Source organism: Folsomia candida, unplaced genomic scaffold (genome assembly GCF_002217175.1).
Source record: "Folsomia candida strain VU population unplaced genomic scaffold, ASM221717v1 Fcan01_Sc004, whole genome shotgun sequence".
Taxonomy (NCBI): Eukaryota; Metazoa; Arthropoda; class Collembola; order Entomobryomorpha; family Isotomidae; genus Folsomia; species Folsomia candida.
The window spans coordinates 5450429-5474572 of NW_019091196.1; the positions used below are offsets into that span (position 1 = coordinate 5450429).

Here is a 24144-nt window from a genome sequence, read left to right on the forward strand (position 1 = left end):
GGTGCGCTGGGCGACCCCATGATTGAAATTTCGTTCAAGATTTTTTAAGTTGAGATTTAAGTCGTTCAGATTTTTGAATGACCGCTTGTCGCAAGGTGTAGGACGCGAATGACCAGAATTGCAAGAAGCTCAGGAGTTTATACCTGGGGGAAGGTTAAGTCGACGTGTCTTACCGAATGGCGTCATACCGATCACAAGACGGACGCCAAAGCAGGTGTAAGATGAATCATGAAGAGAAAGTAAAACCTGGCCTGGTGAAAATAGACATTTTTTTATTGTTCTCCTAACCGGACCATCGCTTTGTTTTGTCCAGTCCAGTAAACAAAATTAGGACGACACATTAATTGCGCGGAACAAAGGTTTGTTCCTCGGGCCTGAAATCGCGTGAAATCGAACTTACCTTGCAGCAAAGCATGTGAAATACATAAGCTGAGGGAATATTGATCATATAATGCTAAAAAGCTTTCATGTGCATTTTTTGTATGAAATTCAAAGTCTTTTTAAGAAACTTATAAGTACAACTCATCAAGATCCATACGAGCACGTGTAAACCGGACTCCCCGGAGTTTTAGATACTGAAATTTTACTTTCATCTTTGGAATTCTCAATTTGACACAGTTTTGAGAAATGGGTAGTTCAAGAAAAGTGGTATGAAAAACATGTCGTGGCACAGTTTCGGCCATTTCAAGTAGGATGATTAATCGAATTCGGATCGGCTTTTGTCTCATTGTACAAAAAATTGGATTGCATGTTCTTAATTACTGGAAAAGAAACTTGTGCTGTTTCTACATTCTGTGTGGCCAATTTTTATGCCAGAATATGAGCTGGAGAAAGTGCAGCAAAGCAATGCAATACATAAAGTTAAATGGACTATTTCTTGCTCAAAATTTTTCAAGCGGGTTTCCTGAGAAATTGCATGCCATGCTTTTAGGAAACTTATCTCAGAAAGGAATAAATCTGTTTTAGGACAATTTGTAAGCTCGTTAAAATACAAATCTTTAATATGTAATGGGACTATGTATGATCACCGGGATTTCTGGATTTTGGGAAATCAGGACTTTAATTTGAGGTAGAAATTTAAATTTTAACACGGTTTTAAGAAGCTATTTCAATATCAATTAATTGTATGATGAGTAACCGGATTTGGATCGGCTTTTGTCTCATTGTGTAAAACATTGGATTGCATGTTCTTAATTAGTGCATAAGACAAGAAAGTGGGGCTGTGCTGCATATGTACACCAGAATACGAGCTGGTCAAAGTATGACTCATTTGCAACAAATCAATACAATGCATAAGCTAATAAACGGATTGTTAAATTTAATTTAATTTAAATTTTCAAACAGATTATTTTGTGAAATTTCAATTTTAGCAAACTTATCGGATAAAGCAATATTTCATTTTTAGAACAATTTGTCACAATCGACTGTTAAAAATCTTTAAAATGGCAGGTGACTTGAGAACAGGGATTTTTGGATGTTTAGAAATGAGGACTATAATTTGAAGTAGAAATTTGCATTTTAGCACGATTTTAAGAAATAAGATAGCCCGAAGTTTATGAAAAACGAGTCGTGACACAGTTCCAGCCATATCGATGTCAAGTAGGACGAGTTAGCGAATTTGGATCGGCTTTTGTCTCATTGTGAAACATCCGATTGTATGTTCTTAATTACTGGAAAAGAAAGCTGTCTCTCCATGCTTTGTGGCCAAGTTTTATGCCAGATGAAGTGGAAATCTCATATCCACAAAGCCATGCAACAAATAAGCTAATGATAAACGGGTTATTTCATGCAAAAATTTTTTCAAACAGATTATTTCCGAGAAACTTCAGGTCACACGTTTGGTAAGCTTATCTTAAGATTTGTCAAAATGCAAATCTTTAATATACCACGTGGCTTTATATGATAACCAGGATTTCTGGATTTTTAGAAACGGGGACTTTAATTTGATGTAGGGATTTGCATTTTACTACTTAAGAAATAAGATAGCAGGAAGTTCTATGAAAAACGAATCGTGACACAGTCCCAGCTATATCGAATCGATGTGAGTTAGCGAATTTGTATTGGCTTTTGTTTCATTGTGCAAAACATTCGGATTACATGTTCTTAAAGACAGGGAAAGAAAGTGATGTTGTCTTAACACTGGCCAAGTTTTATTTGTAGGCATGATATGGACGATTTAGCTTTGCCTGAGGTCACGTCAGCTTTGTAACTGTGTAAAATTTTACAAACGGACGAAACCAGACGAAAATTTGTCTTCGGGACGTGTAATTTTATTACGAGTGGGAATCTCATGCTAAACATTCCGTCCAGATTCTGTAAAAATTTGTAACTTTACAAAGTTACGAAGCTTGGCGTGCTCCTCAACAATTATGGTTTCCAGATTTTTGAATAAAACTGAATTATGTAACACGTACACATTACACTTTGTTTAAAATAGTTAAGAAATATGGTGAAGAAATTCACGCCAAGCTTTGTAACTTTGTAAAGTTACAAAAGTATTGATCCAGTCCAGTCCAGTCATGCCATTTCACAAATGTAAACACTTAAATATCGTCAGTGACGTGTTTCACGTTTGTGAGTAAAAGCTGGAAAAAAAATTATGTTGCAAAGTTTACAAAGGTGGCATACCTAACTGTTCTCACAAAATTCGTAAAATACATGCAAATTTGATGAGAACTTGGAAAATTAAGAAACTAATGTTTACCATGAAAAGACCAAGTTATACACATTTATCGTGTCACGGTCGCATCATATGAAAATTTTGGGATAAATATTTTAGTTTTTTGACGAACTTGACGTCGTTATTTAAAAATTCAATATTTTCATATTAGAAATATTATATTCAGATAATTTCATGAGTTTATTGTAAGGAACGTTAATCTTTTTGTGTAATGCCGTCACGCTTATTTGGCGTCTTATTAATAAAACGATCCCTTAATCATTACCAAAAAATAGAGCATAATGTATTCCGCGGGAGACGATTTGTCTCCAAATTATTTGGAGTGTATGTAAGATGTAAGTATACTTTTTGACCCAATTACCTACGGGATCTTCGGCGTAGATAAGCCCTAATCCGTGGTGTACAGATGGACACCGCATTTCCTTGATGTGATGATATGAAAATCGGTATCAATCAGTATGAAAATCTTACTATAACATGATGAATGATTGCATGACTCCACTTTTTCCCATAAACTAATCCCATGCAAAATGCTACTTTAAACTATGCGATGCTCTACTTATGTATGTGTATATATGAGTCATATCATGCTTTAAAAAAATGGTGAATATCGCGGAATAAAAATTGGTAAATACACTTTAGTCAATTAATTGGCTGGGCACAGGATTTTATTTCGTCATCAAAACCAAAAACATTTTGTCATTGGAATCAAGAAGAAGATAAAAATGCATGTTTTTTGATAATGGTGACAGCAGACCACGCCAAGCGGAGTTGGTTAGGCAGCCTGTAATTTAATCAAAAACAAACATAAATTTTCAGAAATTGTACAATATTTAAGAAAAGCGGACGTGATTGTAGTCAAATTTTCAAAAAAGTTGGACCAATTCACACTGACTAACCAAACAAAAAACTACCTAATTGAATCTAATTGAAGCTAATATAACGAATCGTCAACATTGACTTGACCACAAAAAATATTGCCTAAATTGAATGAGGAACAGAATGAGGCTTCCTGTGTTTACTAAAATAGGAACAAATGCGTAGAAAATGTCTGTCCGCAAAAAAATTCAGTTTCTGAAAAATCCTAACTACGCTAAATTGATTTAAACTTACCCGTTTATACGTTCGGGTCGCGACGGCATCTTTGCACGTGAATGTCGCCGTCATCCCAGCGTCGGTAAATTCTCGCACGGTGGTGGACTCGTCCGGGTCAATTTTTTGGGTTTGGGTCAACTTATTTCCTTCGAGGGTGATGGTCGTCTAAGCAAAAAAAGAAGGAAATTAACATCTAGTTTATGTGCGTAGCGTATCATTTTGTCTCGCTTATCGGATATATGTACTGACCTTGGCCGTCCTCCCGTCCGCAGTCTCCTCATCAAATTCCTCCCCCAACTTGAAAGTAATGGTCGTATTCTTGAAAACGGACAGAGTTTTGATCGTGTAGACGCCATCCGCCTCCGAAATTTCCACGGTGGGACGGGCTGCCGCGGCGGCGGCGCGTTTAGCAATGTTAAGCCCTGAATAATTAAGGGAGTTAATTAAATGATTTGCATAATAATTAAATCGTAATTAATTACGCAAGACTTTACTCACCCGCAGCTTTCAAGTAGCTGTCAAAGTTGTCGCTGGTATCCAACTCGTATCGGCCGGTGATGGACATGATGATTACGACGATTCTGCATGGAAAAAGTGAGGATTTCTCAAGTTAATTATTTAGATTTTCGAACTTTTTGAAGATTTTTGAAACTTGAGAAACTTACAGTTTGTTATTTAAAGAAGTAACAAAATGTTGTGGAGCCTTGTCCGAACTTGGTGTGGTCAAGAAGGGCGTCGAAAATGGAATGGAGAGGAGTCTCTTTCTGGCTTGGATTTTGAGAAGACGAGGAGAAGAGACCGAGATCTATGCAAAAATAAACTGGGAGTCTCGACTTAATTGATATATTTGTATGTATGTATCTCGTATTCTTGTGGAAGTAATGATGATGCTGGCACATAAATGTACAGTTTGGTATGTATATCAGAACAGAATTTTACTTGCAGGGGAGAAAGAGAGAGAGAGATGATGATTGCTAATAAATCTAAAGTTATTAACTAACACAGTGCAATGTACAGTACAGCAATAAAAGCTATGATGAATATGATGTCTGTCGAATGGATGGATGGATGGATGGATGGATATGACGACGACGCTATGAACATAAAATTTCGCTTTGAATTTAATCCTATTTGTGTATTTCGTGCAGAAATATTCCCCGACTTAATTTCAAATTTCATGTTATTTTAACTCGACAAAAGTGGGTTTGGATTTATGTAGAAGTCTGAGAAAAATATTTATCTTCTCAGAATCTGTGGACATTTGCAATTTACAAGGTGACGCCGTCTCGACAAGTCTCCGTTATTTAATTAATTTTGCATCTCATTTAGCACGTTATTAGCAAGAGCAAATAGGACGGAATGATGTGCACGATGATAATTAATAATTAGGCATATCTGTAACTTGAACTAGACAGTCAATAACAGTGCGAATGTGTAAATTGTACATTAAATATTTGAAGATCATCAGCATAATTGCAATTTTATAAATTGCAATTTCAATTCCACCACGACTCTAATGCAAGATGAGATGAGATCTGGCATTTAACGGGGTTCTTGTATTTCATTTATTTTGCATCGTCATCATCACCATCAGATCAGAAAGTTGGCAGAATTTGACGAGCCAGTTGATGAAATGAAATGCGGTCGGATTTACTTACATAACTTTTGTAGGTAGTTTGGGCAGACGGTTTATAAAATAAAAATCTGCGTGTCCTACTTACATATTTTATTCAGATTGGGATACGAATGAAGGTTTGAGATGTGGAAATCCTTGCCTGATTTATTTAGAGGAAAGAGAATAAATGTGAAGTTAGAAATTTATGGACGGTTTTGAAATTGGAAATTTTAGATTTCGGAAAACATGAAGTAATTCTTATGTTAAATATGCGTTGCTAAGTATGTACAATTTCTAGCCTGACGTAAATGTGTAACCTTTATGAATCGATTTGTACTGGTCAATGTCAAAGGTCACATTGAATCTCGTCACAAAATGCTATCCTCCTCTTCCTCCGGGGATTGGACTAATCCAAACTTTTACATAGAAGTGGAACGTGACTACGCCAGAGATCCAAATGGGATAAGATTTGTGACTAATTTTCCGCCTGAGTTGAAAGGATCGGTAAATGTGGAATTAATTAGTTTTTTGTTAAAATTAGTGTAAAAATTAACCAATTTTTCAATAAAGGTAACCCGGAAAATTTATGTGGAGACGATTGAGGGGATTAATGCCTTATTTGAGGAGGCGGAGAGCTTTAGTTGGGCGACGACGCTGGAGTCACTGCTCTGGTATGTGACCTGCACGGGGATCCAGTATTGTAAAAAGACAAGGATAGAAATTGTGAGGAAATTTTGGAAAATTATTTTGATTTTTGGGAATGAAATTTTGTTACGTATGTCAAATTAGGCTCTGGTGAAAATACAAAGTTTTATCTGTGAACAAAACGACACTGTTTTTCATCCTGTCGGACTGCATATTGTCCATCCAATAGTTTGCGACCTGCTTAGTGTAAGATGTAATCAAAATCTAAAATATTTCTTACCTTTAAATACTCAATTTTAACATTTTACAGATTGGGATTCGAAACATTGCAAAATATCAGCTTTACAAGGGGGTGGAAGAATTTAGGAGTACATTTCTATAATTGTGGTGGTTGTGGTTGTGATTGTGATTGTGACATTTACATGAATTTTATTTTATTTTGATCCCATTTAGTATTACAATGAAAGATTAGTGGGTGAAATGAGTTAGTTTTATTCGTAAAATAAAATGTATTTTAAAAATGAACAGAAAATTGGAGAATATTGGATATGAAAAGTATGTAAATAGTAAAATTAACTGACATCGAGTTTGGTACCTACATATAATACGAAACTAAAGGAACTAAAAAATTAAGGAACTTTGAAACTATTCCGAACAAAAGGTGAATTCGAGGATGAAACAAGTAAAAAATTGGTACGCATTATCCATCTGTGAACTACTTTTTAACATAAAAAGTAAATCCACCAGCCTGTCCTGAAGTTGTATTCTTGTTCGTCGAGCCGAGTCCACCGCTTCCTCCAACCCCCTTGGCCACAGCAGGGTCAATTTGACGACTTAAATATTCCACCGTTTGTTTGAGGTGATTCTCTGTCGACTCCTTATCTTCCAGTTCTCTCTGCAATTTGCGAAGTCGGGCTTGGATTTGTTTCTGAAAATTTAAAATCAAGATTTTTAATTGGGAATTAAACTTGTATTTACGTACATTAATATTTTAAACAGCTCTACCTCTTTGATGAGAATGTCCTGCTTTAACTTGTCAACGGCCTCGTTCTTTTCATCAATCTCCATGTAAATGCCTTCCGTACGAGCTTCCCGTTTTGTGAAGGCGTCCCTAATCCCATTCTTTCTCGTTTCCATTTCCACCAGGGTATCGCCCGATTGGAGTCGGACGAGGTCAGGATCCCCTCGCTCCAAACCATCCCCTGTTCCATTTTAAAATTGCAACATTTAATTAAATATAATGTGCACAATTAAAGTACATATGTATATTCATTAACTCACTATACTCCTTGTACTGCTTCACCGTCTCTTTTAGCTGATCGAGCTCTTCCCTAAGTTCCTTATCTTCCGAATTTTCCTCCATTTCGTTGATCTGGTCGATTCTGACGACTTTGTCGACCTGAAAATCGACATACTTTGATTCCAGGACTTTATACTTGTCTTCCGCCAACTTAGTCCTGCACTGAACTTGGACCAACTCCTTGACCAACTCTTGGTGATAGTTTTCCTTCTCGACGAGGGTGTTTTTGGCGTGGAAACATTTTTCCTTGAGTGCTCTCACTTTTGCAGTTATGATTCCTAAACTTCCCTCAGCTAAGGCTACTTTACGCTCCACTAGATGCACGCAAAGGTTAAGTAATTAGTTAACTAATTAAATATGCATCTATTAAGGAAATTGATTTAACTCACACAACTTGACTTGTTCCCTCTTCTCGGAAATTTCACGATCAGTCTCTTCTCGTTTTGATCGAACGAGGGCGTGTCGACCGGCGATAAGTTTGACGGGATGGGCAGCCACACCCCCTTCGACGGCGGCTCGTAGCTCACTCAGCCCCATGGAGGAACCAGCCCCAGTGGATGGTGGAAATTGTACCGGTGGTGGTGGTGGGTATCGTTTCAGCTCCATAGACACACGAGGTGGGGGTGGTCGTGCCGTTGTGGGAGTGACGACGGTGGTGGTCATCGTCGTCGCTATATCGCCCAATGACGATGGTAACACTTTTTGTTGCAATACTTCTTCAAGATTCGTTTCCTGACAGGTTTTTTCAGGTTGAGTTTCCATTTTTAGGTGAAATAAACTTGCAAAATAAACTTTGTATACAAATTTAGATTATTGTTGGAAATTTAAGTTTAATTGGGCACAAAATCTGCTGAGAAATTAAAGTGGAGAAATGGAGTTGTGGAAAAATGAGACAATTTTCTCGTCGGGTTCAATGACCTCTCAGCTTTTTTGAACGTTACCCCCTTTGTTTCTTCACATTCAGCAGTAGGTGGCACTCGGGAGTGGTGCTGTTCTGAGGACGAAAAAGTTTCAAAATTTTGATTTATTCTGGAAATTTATAAAAAAACCTACAGTGCAGACTCCATATAGCCCGAGTCAGGGACATAGTCCCTGACTCAATAAGTCAGAGCCCGCTTCTAAATTCTTTTCCGAACTGACCGACATAATATCACCAACTTCCGTGTTGTGGATGGTTAAAAGTTTGTTAGATAGTTTCTATTATTTGGTACCAAATTTTTGAATTAGTTACAAATCATGTGCCTTGACCACCATGACCAGTGGCTTCTTTAACAACCTGAAGTTCTAAGCTGTATGTATGTGCTATTCAGCCTCCAAATCAAATTTCAGCTCGATATAACGATTTTTAAAAATCAGTATGGGTCACCCCATACTGATTGCACTCTGGTCACTTTGGTCTGGTTGCACTTTGTTCACTTTTAACTTCATATTCTTTAATTAGCAGTCATTAAGTATCATTGTGCCGGATTTCATCTTTTTAAAGCAATTTCTAAAAATCGGTATGGGTCACCCCATAGGGGCGTTCCAGATAAAAATTTTACCAATATCATATCATATTCTTTCATTAAGACCCATAAGCAACCTCTCCACCAAATTTCAGTTCGATATGATGGTTTTGAAAAATCGGTATGGGTCACCCCATAGGGTCACTCATGATGAAAATTTTTCCAACCTGAAGTTATTTTTTTCTATTAGGAGCCATTAGCAACCTCTGTACCAAATTTCAGCTCTCTACAACAATTTTGAAATTTTGGTGCATAAGACCCCACCCACTCCGATGACCCCCACCGGTCAACCACTGGACCGATTTCGCCCATCTTCGAACTCGTTTCCTAACTTTGTCCAATATGCATATGGTAAAAATTTCAAGTCAATCGGTTTAGCCGTTTTGGCTCTATCGTGCCGGACAGACAGACAGACAGACGGACGGACATGACGGTTCTATAAGCCCTGACTCGGGGTAAAAAGTGATATTCTTATAAAATATTTATAATGGAACGAGGACACATCTCTAATATTAATAAATGACTGAAATTGTCGAAAAACCTAATCGACGTAAAATAATCTCAGGAAAATTTAATAAATAATGCTTAATATGTACATATTGCATAATTTACACTTAATTTTTTAAGAAAAGTATGCATGGAGTCACATCAGATTATGTGGTAAGGCAATCTAATTAAAACTTAAAAGTGATGTTTTTAGAAATATCATTTTTTTTTACTTTTTAGGTTACAAAACGCAAAGTTTAAATACACGTAAGTTATTCCCAGCTTCATTTACATTGGAGCATTAAATTCGTGTTGACAGTATTCAATAGAGTTATGTGCAACATCATTATTAGAGTCCAATGTTAATAAGTATTCTCGATTTCCGATAAAATACTCGATAATTGAATAACCTTTATGTGCACAAAAAGTAGTATTCATATGAATGAATGAAACTGAACAACATTCAATTAAAAGGAGAAAAACAGAGTTGAGGAGTTGCTGATATCTGATGAGAGTAACTTTTACCGTAATGACACCTGTGCTTAGCGAGTCAATCAGAAAATCTTTCCCCTTATTATTTTCTCCTGCACGTTTAATTAGTGGGGAATTATTTAGTCTGTAATTTAATTTATCAACACGTAGACAGGCACGCAGTAAATAGGTGGACGTACGTGACCATTTGTGAATGAGCAGTATTTAAGTACGCGTTTACATACTTCCGCATACATTTTACTATTAAAAAATTTCCAATTTTTTCAGAAAATGGGAGAAAAACGACCCACCGACAAAAGCTTTTTGTCCGACTTGTTCTGGACTGCGTTCAATTTTCTCCGCATGTACATCATTGGCTTGGGCTGGCTCTGGCAGCAGTTAGTCGATCCGCATAGAAAATTGAAGGGTAATAACAATTCAAAATTATTATTTAGTAAGTAACTAATTACCAACTTAAATATGTATAGATTTGCCCAAGAGAACCGGAGAAACTGCCATCGTCACCGGAGGAGCGAGGGGAATTGGGGTTGAAGTCGTAAAACAGTTACTCCAGGCGGATATGAGGGTTATAATCGGTAAGAAATAATTATTTATGGTGGATTTGCATATTTATTATAGTTTTCATCGCAGGATGTCGCGATGTAGCGATCGGAAATCGTGTCATAAAAGAAATTCTGGCCTCTGGGATTAAAACTGGAACTGCTGAGTGTATCCAGTTGGACTTGGAGTCGCTCCAGTCCGTGAGAATGTTTGCCAAGGCGTTTTTGAAGTTGGGAACATCACTCAGCGTGCTGGTCAATAATGGTGGGTGTAAAATTTTAGGGACCTTTTAGTGGGCATAGGTATTAATTAATTATTTATGTAAATATGTCTGCATAGCGGCATACTTTGGCCCACATAGAATGACCATTGACGGATTCGAGGCGCAGCTCCAGATCAATTATTTGGGCCACTTTCTTCTCACGGTGCTTTTAATTCCAGCCTTGATTCGAGCCGGGAAAGTGGGAAAATGCAGTCGAGTTGTTAATGTGACCTCGATGGTGTCGAAATTGGGAAATATTGAGTTTGATGACTTTTTAATGAAGTAAGAAAAAAATAGTGTAAATGGATCAGATTACATTAGCTACGTAAATTTGAAATCGATTTGCACGTCAAAGCGTACATAACTTCGTTTATGAATAAGCGAAATAGTAATCAATCTGATTTTTTATTTCATTAAGTAATAACCGTGTTTATTTTTATCTCGGCTAGGAAATATTACAATCGCAACGTGGCCTATTGCAACACAAAATTGATGCAAGTTATCTCCTCGAACTATTTGAATAACCGATTTCTCGCCGAAAAACTGCCAATCGAATGCTACTCCGTCCACCCGGGTGTCGTACGGACGAATTTATTCATACATTTCCAACTCTATCGAATCCTCATGTTGATGCTACGAATTGTCGGATGGGTAATTCATAAATATGTAAAACAAGCTTTAAAATTCCTGACGGAAAGTTTGTATCTGAAAATTTTAAATTCCAGCCGCCCTCCAAGGGGTCCGACTCCATCGTGTATACTGCATTTTCGGAAGAGTTGGAGGGTCACGGGGGTAAAATGGTGTCCAACTGTACCTTCGTGACGCCAAATCCACAAGCTGATGACGCCTTGATCCAACTCCGACTCTGGGAAATGTCCTGCAATCTGACCAAACTTGAAGGAAGCAAGCAAGCAAGTACCATTGTCCCAGATCCTTTTATTCTGGTCGATATTGAGTAGTGGGTCAGCTGCATTAATTCCTTTTTATGAATGAAGGCAAGAACAGGAAGTGTTTTTCGAGGAAAAAAATGTACACAACTGCATAAAAATTGGTAGTTTGTTTAGTAATTGTTTTCACGAGTGAATGTCAACCCAGTAAAATACTTAGGTACATGTGTATCCACGTAGACGGGCATAGATAAGTAGGAATTTCCTGTGTTTAGAAAGACGAAGAACATAAATTAGCGTAATTTGCAACCTGCCTTAATTACCTACGTATTTATTAAGAGATAAATTCAGAGGAACAATTATGTATGTTACCTCGTGTATGGTTTAGTAAAGTGCGTTGGTTAGGTTGGTAAAGGTTAGGACCTGCAATTTTCTGCGAATTTTAGCGTCTAAAATCTACCACAAACAAATGCTTTTCACAAATTCAAACTAATTTTAGAAGAAAATTGTTATTAATTGGAATTCAGTAAATTTTGTGAATAATCAGGATACCCAAAATGCCACGAATTGAATACATCATTGAAAATATAACGTTTATTCAAGTGGAAAAACAAAACGATTATGTAAATATGTCGCATAATATCTGCTCAATCTACATTAAATTAGCTAAATTAGCAATTAAGTGTCCGTCCACTAATTGTTACTGTTAGCATACATATAATTTGTAAAAAGAGGGGAAACTACATAATTTAAGAAAATTATAAGTAATTGAATTTGTCGTAAGTAAATTTAGTTACATAATTTTAAGGTTAAAATAATACGAATTTCATAACAGATAAGTACCTTGATAAGCTGTGGGTGGAGATAAGTTATTAATTCTAGCGAGTGACGGCGTCCTCTGTATTTTTCGAGTAGGATGGAACTAGTTATTTTGGTAACTCGTTATTGATTGGTACACGTAAAATTATAAGAGTTAAAAAAATGGACAAACTTTTTCCCCTCGGTCGTAAATATAATTTTAACATTTAATTAGATCTCTCCGTGTCTAAATTTATGTATGCATACATGATGATAAGTATTTAGTAATATGTAGAATGATGATAAGTGTCTTATCGGTAATAGGATAATATGTGTGTTTATAGTTCCAAATTCGGATTATGTACTTATCATTTTCGGTTGTTAAATCTTTTCTAAATTTCTATTCCCATTTTTTAACTTGTTAATTTATAGAGTGTATTTTTACGTCTAGTTTTCGGGGTAAAGAATCGATTTTGGGGGGAAGTTTGACCTCTGACCTCAAATCGATCATGCATTATTTACGCAGGGCCCTCTGTTTTAGAGTTGAGAAAGGGGAAAATTTGCATTATTTTACTTTTTCTTATGACGAGGACTGAGGTGAATTGTCCAGTTTGGTCGTTTCGACGGGGGGACAGCTGGAATTAGAGTTGTCCGACGTGGTGCCCGTTTCTGGCGTTGCGGGCGAGCCGGCAGCCGATTCTTGCGGAATGAGACCTTCCTTCAATCGCTTTTTCTGCTTCATGCGACGATTTTGAAACCAAATTTTGACCTGGAGAAGAAATTTATACAATTGTTTCAGAGATATTTAGGGAATCGTTTTTTTCAAAATTTGATTCTTGAGAAATGTTTAATCCGAGTTGCGTGTTTCATAAAATTAGACAATTTTGTTAGTGAATAAATAGGAGACTTGTTGAAAAAAGTTGCGTTTTTAATGTGAAATTTGTTAACGCCGTTAAAAAATTTGAAGAGTTTAAATATTGTTAGTGTACACGTTGTAGGTCGCCTACTCGCCTGTTCTTTTTGGTCGTATTTAATATTATAGTAATAAGACAAATAAATTCAATTTCAGTTTTTGAAATTCTTTGATTTTGCACAATGTTCGTTTTATATTTAGAAATATAATTCTGACTTAACTAATCCTAAGCTGTGGTATAGCTGTTTCCTGCTACATATGCTGAATTTTGATCACGTATTATTCAATTTCAATCATTTATTTTATGAAAACAAGTGATCAATTTTCTGGAAATTAGGGGTTAAAATTTTCCAAAAACATAGATTTGAACAAATTTTGACAGCACCAATTTTTGTTTGTGCAATTATACGAAATTGTTATAATAAAAATTCGAAAAAAAGTTTCTAGAAAATTGAGCACATTGTACGATTTATGATAGATTTTGTAAGAAGTTTAGATCGCTGTTTTTTGTTAGTGCATTTATAACATGTACCAATTTTAATAAAAAATTCGAAAAAAGTTTCTAACCTGAGTCTCATTGAGTTGGAGGCTGGACGCGATTTCGATTCGTCTCGCCCTTGTGAGGTACTTGTTGAAATGAAATTCTTTCTCCAACTCGGTCAACTGCTTCGTCGTGAAGTTCGTGCGACCCGTGGCGCCCGGACCCACGCTGCCAACGCCACAGTTAACCCCACCACCGCCCCCGCCACCCCCACCTGGGGATCCGACCCCACCGTGACCGTAGTCTCGGATCACTGCAAAGTAAAATATCAAAATTAGTAAATTTGTTGCTTAAGAATTTTGTTGTTTAAAAAATGAATATGAATTTTTAACCCTTTCATTTATTTTGTGGTTTTGATTTACATGATTTTTTAATCTTGTGTAAAAACAAGAATTTTATTGAAGTAATTTCATCGGCATCTGAGGACATTTTCTTGAATTATTTTTATTGCGAGCTTTCTTTCACATACAGTGAACTTCGTCAGGCAAAGTTTTTGATAGAAAATTTAAATTAAAGAATTTTATTCTTTAAAGAATAAAATTCATTGGTTCTGAAAACTCTTTGGTTTATTCTATGGTTTGAATTTACGCGAGTTTTTCGAAAATTTAAAATTGTGTTTTGGATTTTAGAATTTGATACATATTTTTTATAAATTTTGCATTTTGTAATCCTTGGATTTTTTTGTTGACTAATTTCGAATTTTTATCACGAATTCGGTTCCTAATGTTTTACAATTTGATTACGAGCTGAAGAAAAAACCGTCTCATTAATTAATTAACTGGAACCCAGTGACGAAGAAGAATTGCCCCTGTGAGAAATTCGCTGAAAATTAGATTTCCAAAAACATGGGGATTTTATCTGATAAGCAACGCACGTACGTATGTGGATGCGTCATTTATCATTACTTTAAAATGAAAATGGAACCACCAACCAGATCACAAGTTTTGAATTGTTTTCACGCTATTTTTTGTAAGAGGACTGTTCACAAAGGGTGTGATCGAATTTAGGTGTCAAGAAATTTTGTCATTTCTTCTGTAGTATTTATCACATGGGTCACGTAAAGGTCGAAGCACGTGTTTTTCCCATGAGCTGCATATTTTTTTCATTTTTTGAAGGGGAAGAAGATACTTACGCAATTCATTGGAAACGTTGTAAAATCCGTAAAAGTTTGTAAAAGTTTTGTACAACAATTTTACTAATTTTTACAAAATTAAAAGACTATGATCTGACGATGAGTAAGTTTGCAAAAATTCGTAAGCTAATTTTATTTAAAAATATTTGTATGTTTTTAAGATTATAAGTTACAGAATTTACGGGTTTTACAAAGTTACTAAGACATTCGTGTCCTTTGGCTCACTAATAAAGTTTGAACTTAGTTTCTTCGTAATTTCGTAACAATTCTGGAAATGTCTGACGCCGTTTATTAAAAATTAGCAGATTTAATTATACAAAAAAATATTTAGGTAATTTGACGGGTGACATTGAACATAATACATTCAGGTCTCCTTTAGGAGGCTTATCCACTTTTCTCTGGATGGGTGATTTGTACCATGTTACCAAGGCCTGCGTGGATTGCCTCACTAAATTTTACATAAACATGTTAAAATTTGTGCTAAAATACTTTATGTGCGGTGCCCCTAACTTTTTTTGGGGGGTCACGATGCATGGATCGACCAGCGTTGTTGGTTTGCTTGCTCGGTCGGATGGCAACTTTTCAATTTGGTTTCTCTAATTCAAATGGTTTGTTTTTTGTCCCACCGACATCCGATCCATCATTCTCTCCGACATCTCCTCTTCTCTGGGCCTGCACTTTTTTCTCTTCACAAAAACACACTCCTTACTTACTACATAATATATATTTTCTCAAAGTAAACTTGCTAAACTGAACGCTGAAATGAAACCAAGTCTGCTGTTGGTTGGGTCCGATGGACAAAACTTATCCGACCAAAAATCCGGAATCAAGTGAACTAAAGGAAAATAAAAATAAAAAAGGCATCTTTTCCTTTGGTCACGTAAAGTAAAGTGGTATGTGTAATTGGAGAAAGGGAGTGAGAGAGAGAATTTTTAGTCTGTAGGGAAATGATTGAGTTGGTAGTTTTCGTATTTTTGAAGTATTTTGAATATTTTTTTGGTGGAAACAGATCTTATTTTTTGTAAAGTAATGAAGAATACTACTTATATAGGTTTTGTAAAGTTAAAATTTATAAAACTCAATTCTGTATGATTGAAATTTGCAGTTTGTTAATTATTAATTCGGATTGAGAAAATAATATGAAAGAAGCCTAATTAATTTTTAAGGAAATTAAGAAGGCAAAATATCATATCTAAACGTAATAAGTATTACAAATAAAATTAATTTTATCACAAACGGCGTCTCATTTTAACTCATCTTATTACGAGTTTTCATATTTTTGTAAAATTTTGGATTTTTTTTTGTGAAAATAAATTTTGTTTTTGTGCGAAGGAGAAGAAAATAGGGTTTGAAAATTTAGAACAGAAAAAACTATTAAGCGTTATAAAATTCAAATCGGCATGATGATCAAAATGATTGAGTTGCTAGTTTTCATGGTGAATCTTTAAGTATTTTGGGCATTTTTTTGTAAAAAAAATCTTATTTTTGTATGAAGAAGAAAATAGTAGGTTTTGAATGAAATTGAGATAAATTCAAATCAATTTGGGGAAAAACAATTGATAAAAGAAATTATTGAAACCTTAATTTTACTGAAATTTTGCCCATGCTAAAAAACATCTGAACATAACAATAACTTGAAAGAAAATTAATTTCATTCGAAACGGCGTCTCATCTTAACATTTTCATTTTTCATTGTAACATTTTTCGCATCCAGACAGTCCATAAGTGGTACCAAATAAGTGCTCAAAATCTCATTTTTCGTAGTATTATTTTAATCATTTATTATTAATGCGCTGTCTTGAGCATCTTATGTTAACTCTTAACCATCAAAAAAAATTCATCAACAAACGGCGTCTCGTTTTAACAGGTAATTAGCAAATTTACGTTTTTTTAAATTTCTGTATCTCTCTCTCAATCTCTTGAGCTGGGTCAAAATTTCCGGAACCAATTTCGCCCTTATTCTTGAGTGTGCTCTGAAAATTTTTCATATTGTCTTCGGAAATTTTGAATCAACTCAAGAGATATAGAGCTTCGGAAATTTTAAAAGGGTAGGTTTACAAATTGCGACATATTTTACACGTAATGTTAAATTTACTTATGAACGCACACCCCGTAGAAGAACCTTATTTCCATTTATAGTCACATATCCATCCTTAAAAAATGTTCTTATTGAGCAACAAGTGCATTTGCACAAGAGAGAAAGATTTGTTAAGACGACGACGAGTCTTCCTTTCAGCCCACAATTTGTATGTAAAATGTGCTACTCGACATGGTTGGGGTGTCATGTAATGTAATGATATGCACGCATTTTGGTTTTGGATTGTCATTCATCATCCACATTTGGGATTTGTCAAAGATTAAGTCCCTCCCTTTCACTTTGGATTGAAGGAAGGCTATAAAATCTGCTGGTTGGCTTGGCGTAACCTTCGCATATTTTTTTATTAAGAACACTACTGGTTGGACATTCCTGACTAGTTTTGACCTAAATTCTTGGAGAAAAATATGTAGAAATTTTGTGACAGAAATGTTGCTCAAATTTTGCATCCTCGTGTATCAATTGCAATCAGGATTAAGTGCATTTGGGAAAATATATTTAGGCAATTATGACGCAAATTATTGATTTGTACATGTTTTTTTTTCTCATGCAACGAGGTAAAGGAAAATCGATAAATATCGTCTCATTTTGTACTTCATACCGAAAATCTAGATTAGAAAATATTGCAAACAATAATCTCAGGATGTTTGTAATGCAGGTAAACTGTGTAAACCTCATGGAATTATTGTACCCAAATTAAGAGGACACTAGATTTGTGAGATGCGTATTTAGATTTCCCTACGTAATCTTTACAAACTATTGAAATTTATAAACTTAGTTTGCAGAGTTGACCGAAATGCGAAATAAATACTAGATTGTCAAACTTTTGAAAATTTGGACGCCGATAAGTTAAAATTTTTCAAGTTCATAAGTGAAATTATTATTAGCAGGTCAGAACATTCATTCGTCAGAGTATGTGCAATAACCAAGAAAGTTTTACTGAAATTTTAAATGTTTAAATTTTGTTTGTTAAAATTTTTTTTACATAGTTTCCTACCCCGCCCGACTTTACACCAGTTTACATAATTTACTAAAATTGCATACCCCAATAAATTATTCCTACATATTTATGAATCACCAGGGATTCCCATTCCACCATTGACCATTGTGTGACAAGAAAAGAGTCCGATTTCCAAATTGACATTTGTATGGGGTCAAAAATACTTGAAAATTCCAACGGATTATGTATAGTCCATTTGTATTATCGCGACTCGACACTAATTCCATTTAAACCCAGGCAAGCTGCTGCACATCCAACCAAATCAACACAAATATTTCACCACAATCGCAAATTTGCTTATTTGGCGAGATTGGCACCAAAGAGGAGTGCATCGTGCAAAATTTAGGATAGAGTTGTCAATCTGATGTCAAATGTCAAGTTATCTCAACGTTATGTTAACACAACGAATGCTTAATATTTGTCCATCGTGTCGACCTGACGGGTCGGGACGGGACTGGACTGGACATATTAATAGATAAGAAGAACATGCAGAAAATAACAGAGACAATAAAAATGAGGACTAATCTTCCACCCTAATCCTCCTGATCCTGCCACACTATTGTTTTGTTTATTCGGTGAATCCAGAGGGGAAAAAGTGGTTAAAAAAATTGCATGCAAATCTATGTACCTGAACTGGACATTTTTACAATCATGAACTAATCTGCTGTTTGATTTGGGAAGGTGTGGATCTGTTTAACCTAGAAGTGGGACAGGTTTCAGCTTGTTAGCATTGTCTGCGAGGAAATAATGACGTGATATGAAAATTATGTAGGATTTTGATACAAATTTTGAAATTTTGGTGTAAAATTTGACGAAAAAAACTGGGCCAGCATTTTGAAGTTTTTAGATGCGAAAATTTACAACGAGAAATATCTTTAGGTGAAAATTACACGGAGAAATTTTGATATAAAACTTTAACGGTGTGAAAATAGTGCAGAATTTCGACAAAACCTGGGACACAATTTTGAAGTTTTAATGTGAAATTTCCAACCCAAAAAATCACGAGATGAAAATCATGTCGAATTTTTACAAAAATTTTTATGCAAACTATGACGGTATGAAAATAGTGCAGAATTTCGGCAAAAACTGGGCCAAAATTTTGGAGTTTTGTTTTGATACGAAGCAACCCAAAAATTATGACAATGAGACGAAAATCATGCCGAATTTGTATCGAAATTTTGATGCAAACTTAAAAATAGTGCATAATGTTGCCAAAAATTTGTTACCAACCTGGCGCCGGTGGATGGACCGAAGGCTTAGGAACATTTCTCTTGACATGCATCCATTTGTAGGTGGGGACATTGCTGTTATTTCCCCCGTTTCCTTGACCCTGCTGACCTCCTCCTGGTCCTCCTGGTCCGGTGACTCCACTAATGTTGAGGTTGACATTGAGAAGGGAGCCGTTGGGGAGGAACTGTTGGTGGTGGGGGTGAGATCCACCGTTCGTCGCGGGGGACGGGGACGACGTCGTGGGGGGGAAGTAAGACGTGGCGGGCGAAGAGTTGTTCTGTCCTCGGTGCGAGGACGTTTGAAAGGACGCGATGAGACAGGAGGACGCCGCCACAGAGGTCATGTCGGGAGGTGGAGGGCACGTGTAGTCTGGCGATGCGGGGTGGTGGTGGTGATGGTAGGTGGACCCTGTGTATGTAAAAATGCAGAAAAATCGGGTTTAGTGACGAAATTTCGAAAAAATGCGTCTGCAAAGTAGGTATTAAAGCAATTCACGCAGAGCTTGGTAACATTGTAAAATCCGTAAACTCTCACAAAATTTTGCAACTATTTCTGAGCAAAATTAGCTGACAAATTTGTGTAAACTTGCTTAAATCAAGGGTATCACTTTATTTTGTAAAAGTTTGTAAATTTGTTCTACAAAACGCACTGATTTTACAAAGTTACAAATTACGAAGTCAAATTTCGATCTGTTGAAATTTGGCTTCTATTTTTTATTTTATGTATGTATCTACATTCGGCACAACAAGGTGACAAAAAGTGGCTACTTGAATTGTCTCATTATTTACTGGAAAAATTGTGTATAAAATATTTTTTTATATTTCTGAACAGAAAAATCCTAAATTGAATTTAAATAGATAAACTCTATCTTAAAATAAAATTTTGAGACATTTAAAATTTCACGAATTTTCTCCCCAATTTCATACCCACACAAATATCGAACCTTACCCGTCGTCGGAGCGGCTCCTCCCACCCCAGGGTTATAACTATACCCTCCCAGTCCGTTATCTTGACTAGACATTTGGTCATACTGGTTGTGGTGGTGATGATTGTACACGAGGGGGGGAGGAGGGGGACAGTAAGGCTCAGCCCGCTCAGCCTTAATTTGTAGGTGCTGTTGTTGCTGGTGCTGTTGGTGCTGGTGATGCTGCTGTTGTTGCTCTAGGAGAAAGTCGGTTTCCGGTTGTTGTTGCTGTTGTGACGGGGGGATGACGGGCGCCGTGGTCGCGGAAATCGAGGAGGACGTCGACGACACATAATTTGCGACCGGGGTCGGATAGTAAAACGCACAATCGGGATACACCGAAGCGTCGTAGACGGATTGTTGGGCGTGGTGGTGATAAGCGGCGTGATGATGGTGATCCACCGATGTGACCCCACCACCACCACCGGTCGAACCACCCCCGGCAGAGACGTTCGTGGCACACACGCCGTACATCATGTTGCTCATTAATTAAAAGATGAGGATAAGTCAAGATAAGAGACGTCTCATTTTTCGAGGGGGAAATTGAGACGAAGTACAGAACGGGACACGGAAAGTAGTTTCGTCGTTAGAGTAAAATCCGTCTCACTTTCTTCATGTTAAGAATTCGATTCTTGATGTTTCGAAAATTTTTGATTTTTTTCCTCAAAAATATTTAAATATCACTTAATTTTATGGGGTAAACTTGTCAATTTTTTAAACGCACGTTTTAATTCACTCGTTATGATGGCACAAAATCCGGAAATTTTCGTGTTCACAAGCTGGTTCACAAGTGTTTAAATAGATAATTATTATTTAAATATTATTCACTTTTAACTAATTTATGTATCCGATGACCGATCGTTTTTTTTGCTGGGTTGGTTTTCTCGTGAAATCTGATGTCCGACTAGTGACTTGACTTTGTTGGAGAAAGCAGCAGCAGAACTTTTAGCGAGCGAGGTGAAACTCCTCCTCGCCAACGCAAGTGGTACAATTCTGCTTTCGTGCTGTTTGCGACGAGGGAGGAGGGTCGATTCTCACAATTGACGACCCATCCCCTTCACGAGACCCTCCTCTCGAGAAGAGAAGAAAATGTTGTTACGTCTTATGTACGTGGATGTATTCCTGCAAAGAGAACAAAAGAAAAGTGAGATTGGGATCCATGTATGTACATTTTAGATGGGAATGGTTGTGTGGTGTGGTGTGTGGTAATAATAAATGGAACGGATTATGCAGGTTATGGAAGGATTATTGTATGATACACTGTAAATAATGTGGGAACACAATTCGGTTGATTGTGACGAGGATTGGTGAGAATTCGGGAAAATTAGGGTACACATCTACATATTTTTAAGTCATGTGGATCACTCTGATAAATATGTACGCAAGAAATTGATTCAAAAATTTGTATGAAATTGAAACTTTTCAGCCTGGCAAAAATTTAAATTTCATAAAAACTGTCAATTTCATGAAAACTAATTTCTTATAGCAGAGTTATCTGTGTAAGTTTGGGATAGATTTGTAAACCTGATTCTGTTTATAAATTTGTGGAAATATCTGCAATTTTGTGATTTTTACAGACTGAAGGATGTAAATTGTATTTCGTAACCTGAACCAAATTGTGACGAAATTGTGGCAAAATATGTAGTGAGCTTCATCGACTTGGTAGCGATAATATATAATAGTTTAAGAAATATGTATGCATATTTGTCACCCTGTGGTGAGAAGTTGATCCCATTTTGTGGTAAAATTTACAAGAAATGGGTAGTCTCACACTATGGTCCCAGAGGAGACCAATTCTTTTCTAAGAGTGTTTGATACCTAAGAAATGTAAAATTCTGCATTCTTTTCGTGTAAAGTGAGACCTTTCCGGTTGAATAGGACGACTTACGATTAGCAATGTTTTTCCTTGCACCTGTCACATTCTACATACATACGTCTCGTCCTGCTGTTAATGACTTGTACATGCATGCATATTTGTTTTTCTCTTAATGTGGTCGGGACAGGTTAAAAATTACGATTTCATCAACTCCACCACCAAGAAATCAATCGTAGAGAAGCATGCAATCTGTACAAACTAAACTCTAATATGCAAAATTGCAAGGTTTTCAAAAAAGTTACAAGTTCGACTTCACACAAATTTTCAACTTTATTCAATTCTCAATGTCACAAAATTTCCAAAATTTTGAAGGACGTGACCCGATTTTCGAGGAATTTTGACCTCTGACCCCATAATCATGTCCAACATGAAAAAGATGAGATGACTTTACCCCTTAAAAAATGTTTCACACGCTTTATGCCCGGTCCTTGATCCGATTCCCACGTCTTAACAGCCCGAAAAATTACTTACAGCTTACTTTACTCATGCTCTTTCTACTCAATAAACTTAAAAGCAGTGCTAAATAAACTTGCTTTACTTTGAGAGAAATGAACGAGATAAGACTTTACTGCAGAATTGTTTAGTGCTCGGACTTGGTCAGTCAAATCATAAAAATTGTGCTAATCTCGAAGCTAATCTCCCCTTTCTTTCATTTCATTTCATTCACTTAATATGGTCTCAAACGTGTTTCATACATACATACGTATATTCGTAGATACCCTCATTCCTCGCATTGTATAACCAAAACAATGCCATTTATTTGTGCTACACGTACGTATGTACATATTTCGTCCGTGTTATGCATTTCGGTCGGGGTGCTGAGAATTGCTTTCTGACTTATGTATACTTACCTGGAATGGAAATCCGCATTGATTTCTTCTCTGTCCGACAAATATTAGTTGGACGTGTTGTTCCGTTTACAGTTTATTATTTGGCGTGTAAAATCATGCAGCTTGGCTGACGAGGCATAATTTTAATGAGCTCCGTGTATATATAAAACTGTGATTCACCCCGACAAAACAAACACAAAATGAATAAGAAAATTTGCACTGGTAGAAATTTTCGCCAAATTCTGCACTGTGAACTTGTTTAGATTGCAAATTTTTTTATTTTTCGTACAAATTCTGCACTGTGAACTTGCACTGGTCGCATATGGAATTGAATTTAAAGCAGTATTTTGATCCAGCTTTTATATGTACGTATTTATACAGGGTTTGCAATCAGGAGGAGATAGATTTTGGTCTCTGTTATCCAGATTATCTATGTTATGTTAGCAGGGTATATGAAATGTTTGTTTTTCTTGTAATCTCCTCTCACCCACTCAGGATTACATACATGCAGATCTCGAGTAGGTAGTTATACACATTGTCCTGCCATGTTTTACATGTGATAGTACACAATTTTTCTGTGTTGAGAGGAGAGACATCCCGATTTTAGTTATTAATTTCGCTGGGCACTGTAAATAATGTGGGGATGAAATTTATTTTTTTTCTGGGGTAATTTCAAGGATTGGGATTTTTGTCTCATTTTGCCTCATCTGTTGATGATGTAAATTTTAGTAAGAGCTTGTAAAATGATCGTTTTTTATGGGATTGAAAAGTAATGAAGATGCAAGAGATTCGAGATTTTTTAATATAGAGAAAAAAATCAAAATTTGTAAAACGCAATTATGAAATATGTAGATTTAAAGAGTCGGTGTTAAAAATTTATAACATGAAATATTTATGTGGATGAAATTAGGTTTTTTCAAAACTTGCTAACTGAAGGAGATTTCACAAGATTGTTTAGTAATTTGTAAAAAAATTTGTGCGCAAAAATTTCAAAATTTTCAAAGCTTGTACCTTCATTTTCAGGGTGTTTAAGAAAATTGGACTAAATATTTGCAACAGATCGTTACCAACCTGGTGACGATTTTACCTCCCACATTATTTAGAGTACCTCCTCACTGCTGGTTTGCTTAGGTAATGAGTAGTGACGATATTGTTCATCACTTCATGATAACCAGACTTGGGTTATTTCACCAGTGATAACAATATAATGACACCATCATCATTATCTCTCATCTGACATTCTGATCCATCCGAGTTT

The 24144-nt window shown here is 36.1% G+C and overlaps 5 protein-coding genes across 5 annotated transcripts; 2 read left to right on the forward strand and 3 right to left on the reverse strand.

The window, feature by feature from the left end:
* Positions 1-3326: 3326 nt before the first annotated feature.
* LOC110848707 (fatty acid-binding protein, heart) lies at positions 3327-4601 on the reverse strand. Its single transcript, XM_022095985.2, has 5 exons — positions 4441-4601; positions 4274-4356; positions 4025-4197; positions 3794-3940; positions 3327-3464 (listed from the first exon to the last, which is right to left on the reverse strand). The coding sequence occupies exons 2-5, from the start codon at positions 4338-4340 to the stop codon at positions 3456-3458; spliced, it is 396 nt and encodes a 131-aa protein (XP_021951677.1). The 5' UTR covers positions 4341-4356; positions 4441-4601; the 3' UTR covers positions 3327-3455.
* Positions 4602-5434: 833 nt separating this feature from the next.
* LOC118435489 lies at positions 5435-6480 on the forward strand. Its single transcript, XM_035851647.1, has 4 exons — positions 5435-5894; positions 5961-6113; positions 6180-6281; positions 6346-6480. Exons 1-4 carry the CDS (start codon positions 5712-5714, stop codon positions 6415-6417), a joined length of 510 nt encoding a protein of 169 aa, XP_035707540.1. The 5' UTR covers positions 5435-5711; the 3' UTR covers positions 6418-6480.
* A 48-nt stretch (positions 6481-6528) lies between these two features.
* Positions 6529-8383, reverse strand: LOC118435488 (myosin heavy chain, cardiac muscle isoform-like). The gene is made up of 4 exons (XM_035851646.1): positions 7725-8383; positions 7317-7649; positions 7041-7237; positions 6529-6963 (listed from the first exon to the last, which is right to left on the reverse strand). The coding sequence occupies exons 1-4, from the start codon at positions 8095-8097 to the stop codon at positions 6751-6753; spliced, it is 1116 nt and encodes a 371-aa protein (XP_035707539.1). The 5' UTR covers positions 8098-8383; the 3' UTR covers positions 6529-6750.
* A 945-nt stretch (positions 8384-9328) lies between these two features.
* On the forward strand, positions 9329-12102 carry LOC110848979 (retinol dehydrogenase 11). Its single transcript, XM_035851067.1, has 8 exons — positions 9329-9500; positions 9567-9593; positions 10086-10224; positions 10286-10393; positions 10449-10622; positions 10698-10902; positions 11070-11271; positions 11346-12102. The coding sequence occupies exons 3-8, from the start codon at positions 10089-10091 to the stop codon at positions 11577-11579; spliced, it is 1059 nt and encodes a 352-aa protein (XP_035706960.1). The 5' UTR covers positions 9329-9500; positions 9567-9593; positions 10086-10088; the 3' UTR covers positions 11580-12102.
* LOC110848980 (homeobox protein Hox-A1) lies at positions 12080-23214 on the reverse strand. Its single transcript, XM_022096353.2, has 5 exons — positions 22908-23214; positions 20165-21302; positions 19217-19624; positions 13786-14012; positions 12080-13074 (listed from the first exon to the last, which is right to left on the reverse strand). Exons 2-5 carry the CDS (start codon positions 20664-20666, stop codon positions 12886-12888), a joined length of 1326 nt encoding a protein of 441 aa, XP_021952045.1. The 5' UTR covers positions 20667-21302; positions 22908-23214; the 3' UTR covers positions 12080-12885.
* Positions 23215-24144: the final 930 nt, after the last annotated feature.

Excerpts from the sequence above, each read along its gene's own strand:
- LOC110848707 (XM_022095985.2), bottom strand. The coding sequence starts at position 4,340 with ATGTCCATCACCGGCCGATACGAGTTGGATACCAGCGACAACTTTGAC. Across the intron at positions 4,198-4,273 it reads CAGCTACTTGAAAGCTGCGG|GGCTTAACATTGCTAAACGC; the intron begins GTGAGTAAAGTC and ends TTAATTATTCAG. Across the intron at positions 3,941-4,024 it reads CGGACGGGAGGACGGCCAAG|ACGACCATCACCCTCGAAGG; the intron begins GTCAGTACATAT and ends TTTTTTGCTTAG.
- LOC118435489 (XM_035851647.1), top strand. The coding sequence starts at position 5,712 with ATGAATCGATTTGTACTGGTCAATGTCAAAGGTCACATTGAATCTCGT. Across the intron at positions 5,895-5,960 it reads CGCCTGAGTTGAAAGGATCG|GTAACCCGGAAAATTTATGT; the intron begins GTAAATGTGGAA and ends TTTTCAATAAAG. Across the intron at positions 6,282-6,345 it reads TAGTTTGCGACCTGCTTAGT|ATTGGGATTCGAAACATTGC; the intron begins GTAAGATGTAAT and ends AACATTTTACAG.
- LOC118435488 (XM_035851646.1), bottom strand. The coding sequence starts at position 8,097 with ATGGAAACTCAACCTGAAAAAACCTGTCAGGAAACGAATCTTGAAGAA. Across the intron at positions 7,650-7,724 it reads GAGGGAACAAGTCAAGTTGT|TGGAGCGTAAAGTAGCCTTA; the intron begins GTGAGTTAAATC and ends GCGTGCATCTAG. Across the intron at positions 7,238-7,316 it reads GAAGCAGTACAAGGAGTATA|GGGATGGTTTGGAGCGAGGG; the intron begins GTGAGTTAATGA and ends AAAATGGAACAG.
- LOC110848979 (XM_035851067.1), top strand. The coding sequence starts at position 10,089 with ATGGGAGAAAAACGACCCACCGACAAAAGCTTTTTGTCCGACTTGTTC. Across the intron at positions 10,394-10,448 it reads GGATATGAGGGTTATAATCG|GATGTCGCGATGTAGCGATC; the intron begins GTAAGAAATAAT and ends TTTTCATCGCAG. Across the intron at positions 10,903-11,069 it reads TTTGATGACTTTTTAATGAA|GAAATATTACAATCGCAACG; the intron begins GTAAGAAAAAAA and ends TATCTCGGCTAG.
- LOC110848980 (XM_022096353.2), bottom strand. The coding sequence starts at position 20,666 with ATGAGCAACATGATGTACGGCGTGTGTGCCACGAACGTCTCTGCCGGG. Across the intron at positions 19,625-20,164 it reads AGGAGCCGCTCCGACGACGG|GGTCCACCTACCATCACCAC; the intron begins GTAAGGTTCGAT and ends TTACATACACAG. Across the intron at positions 14,013-19,216 it reads GGTCCATCCACCGGCGCCAG|TGATCCGAGACTACGGTCAC; the intron begins GTTGGTAACAAA and ends TTTACTTTGCAG.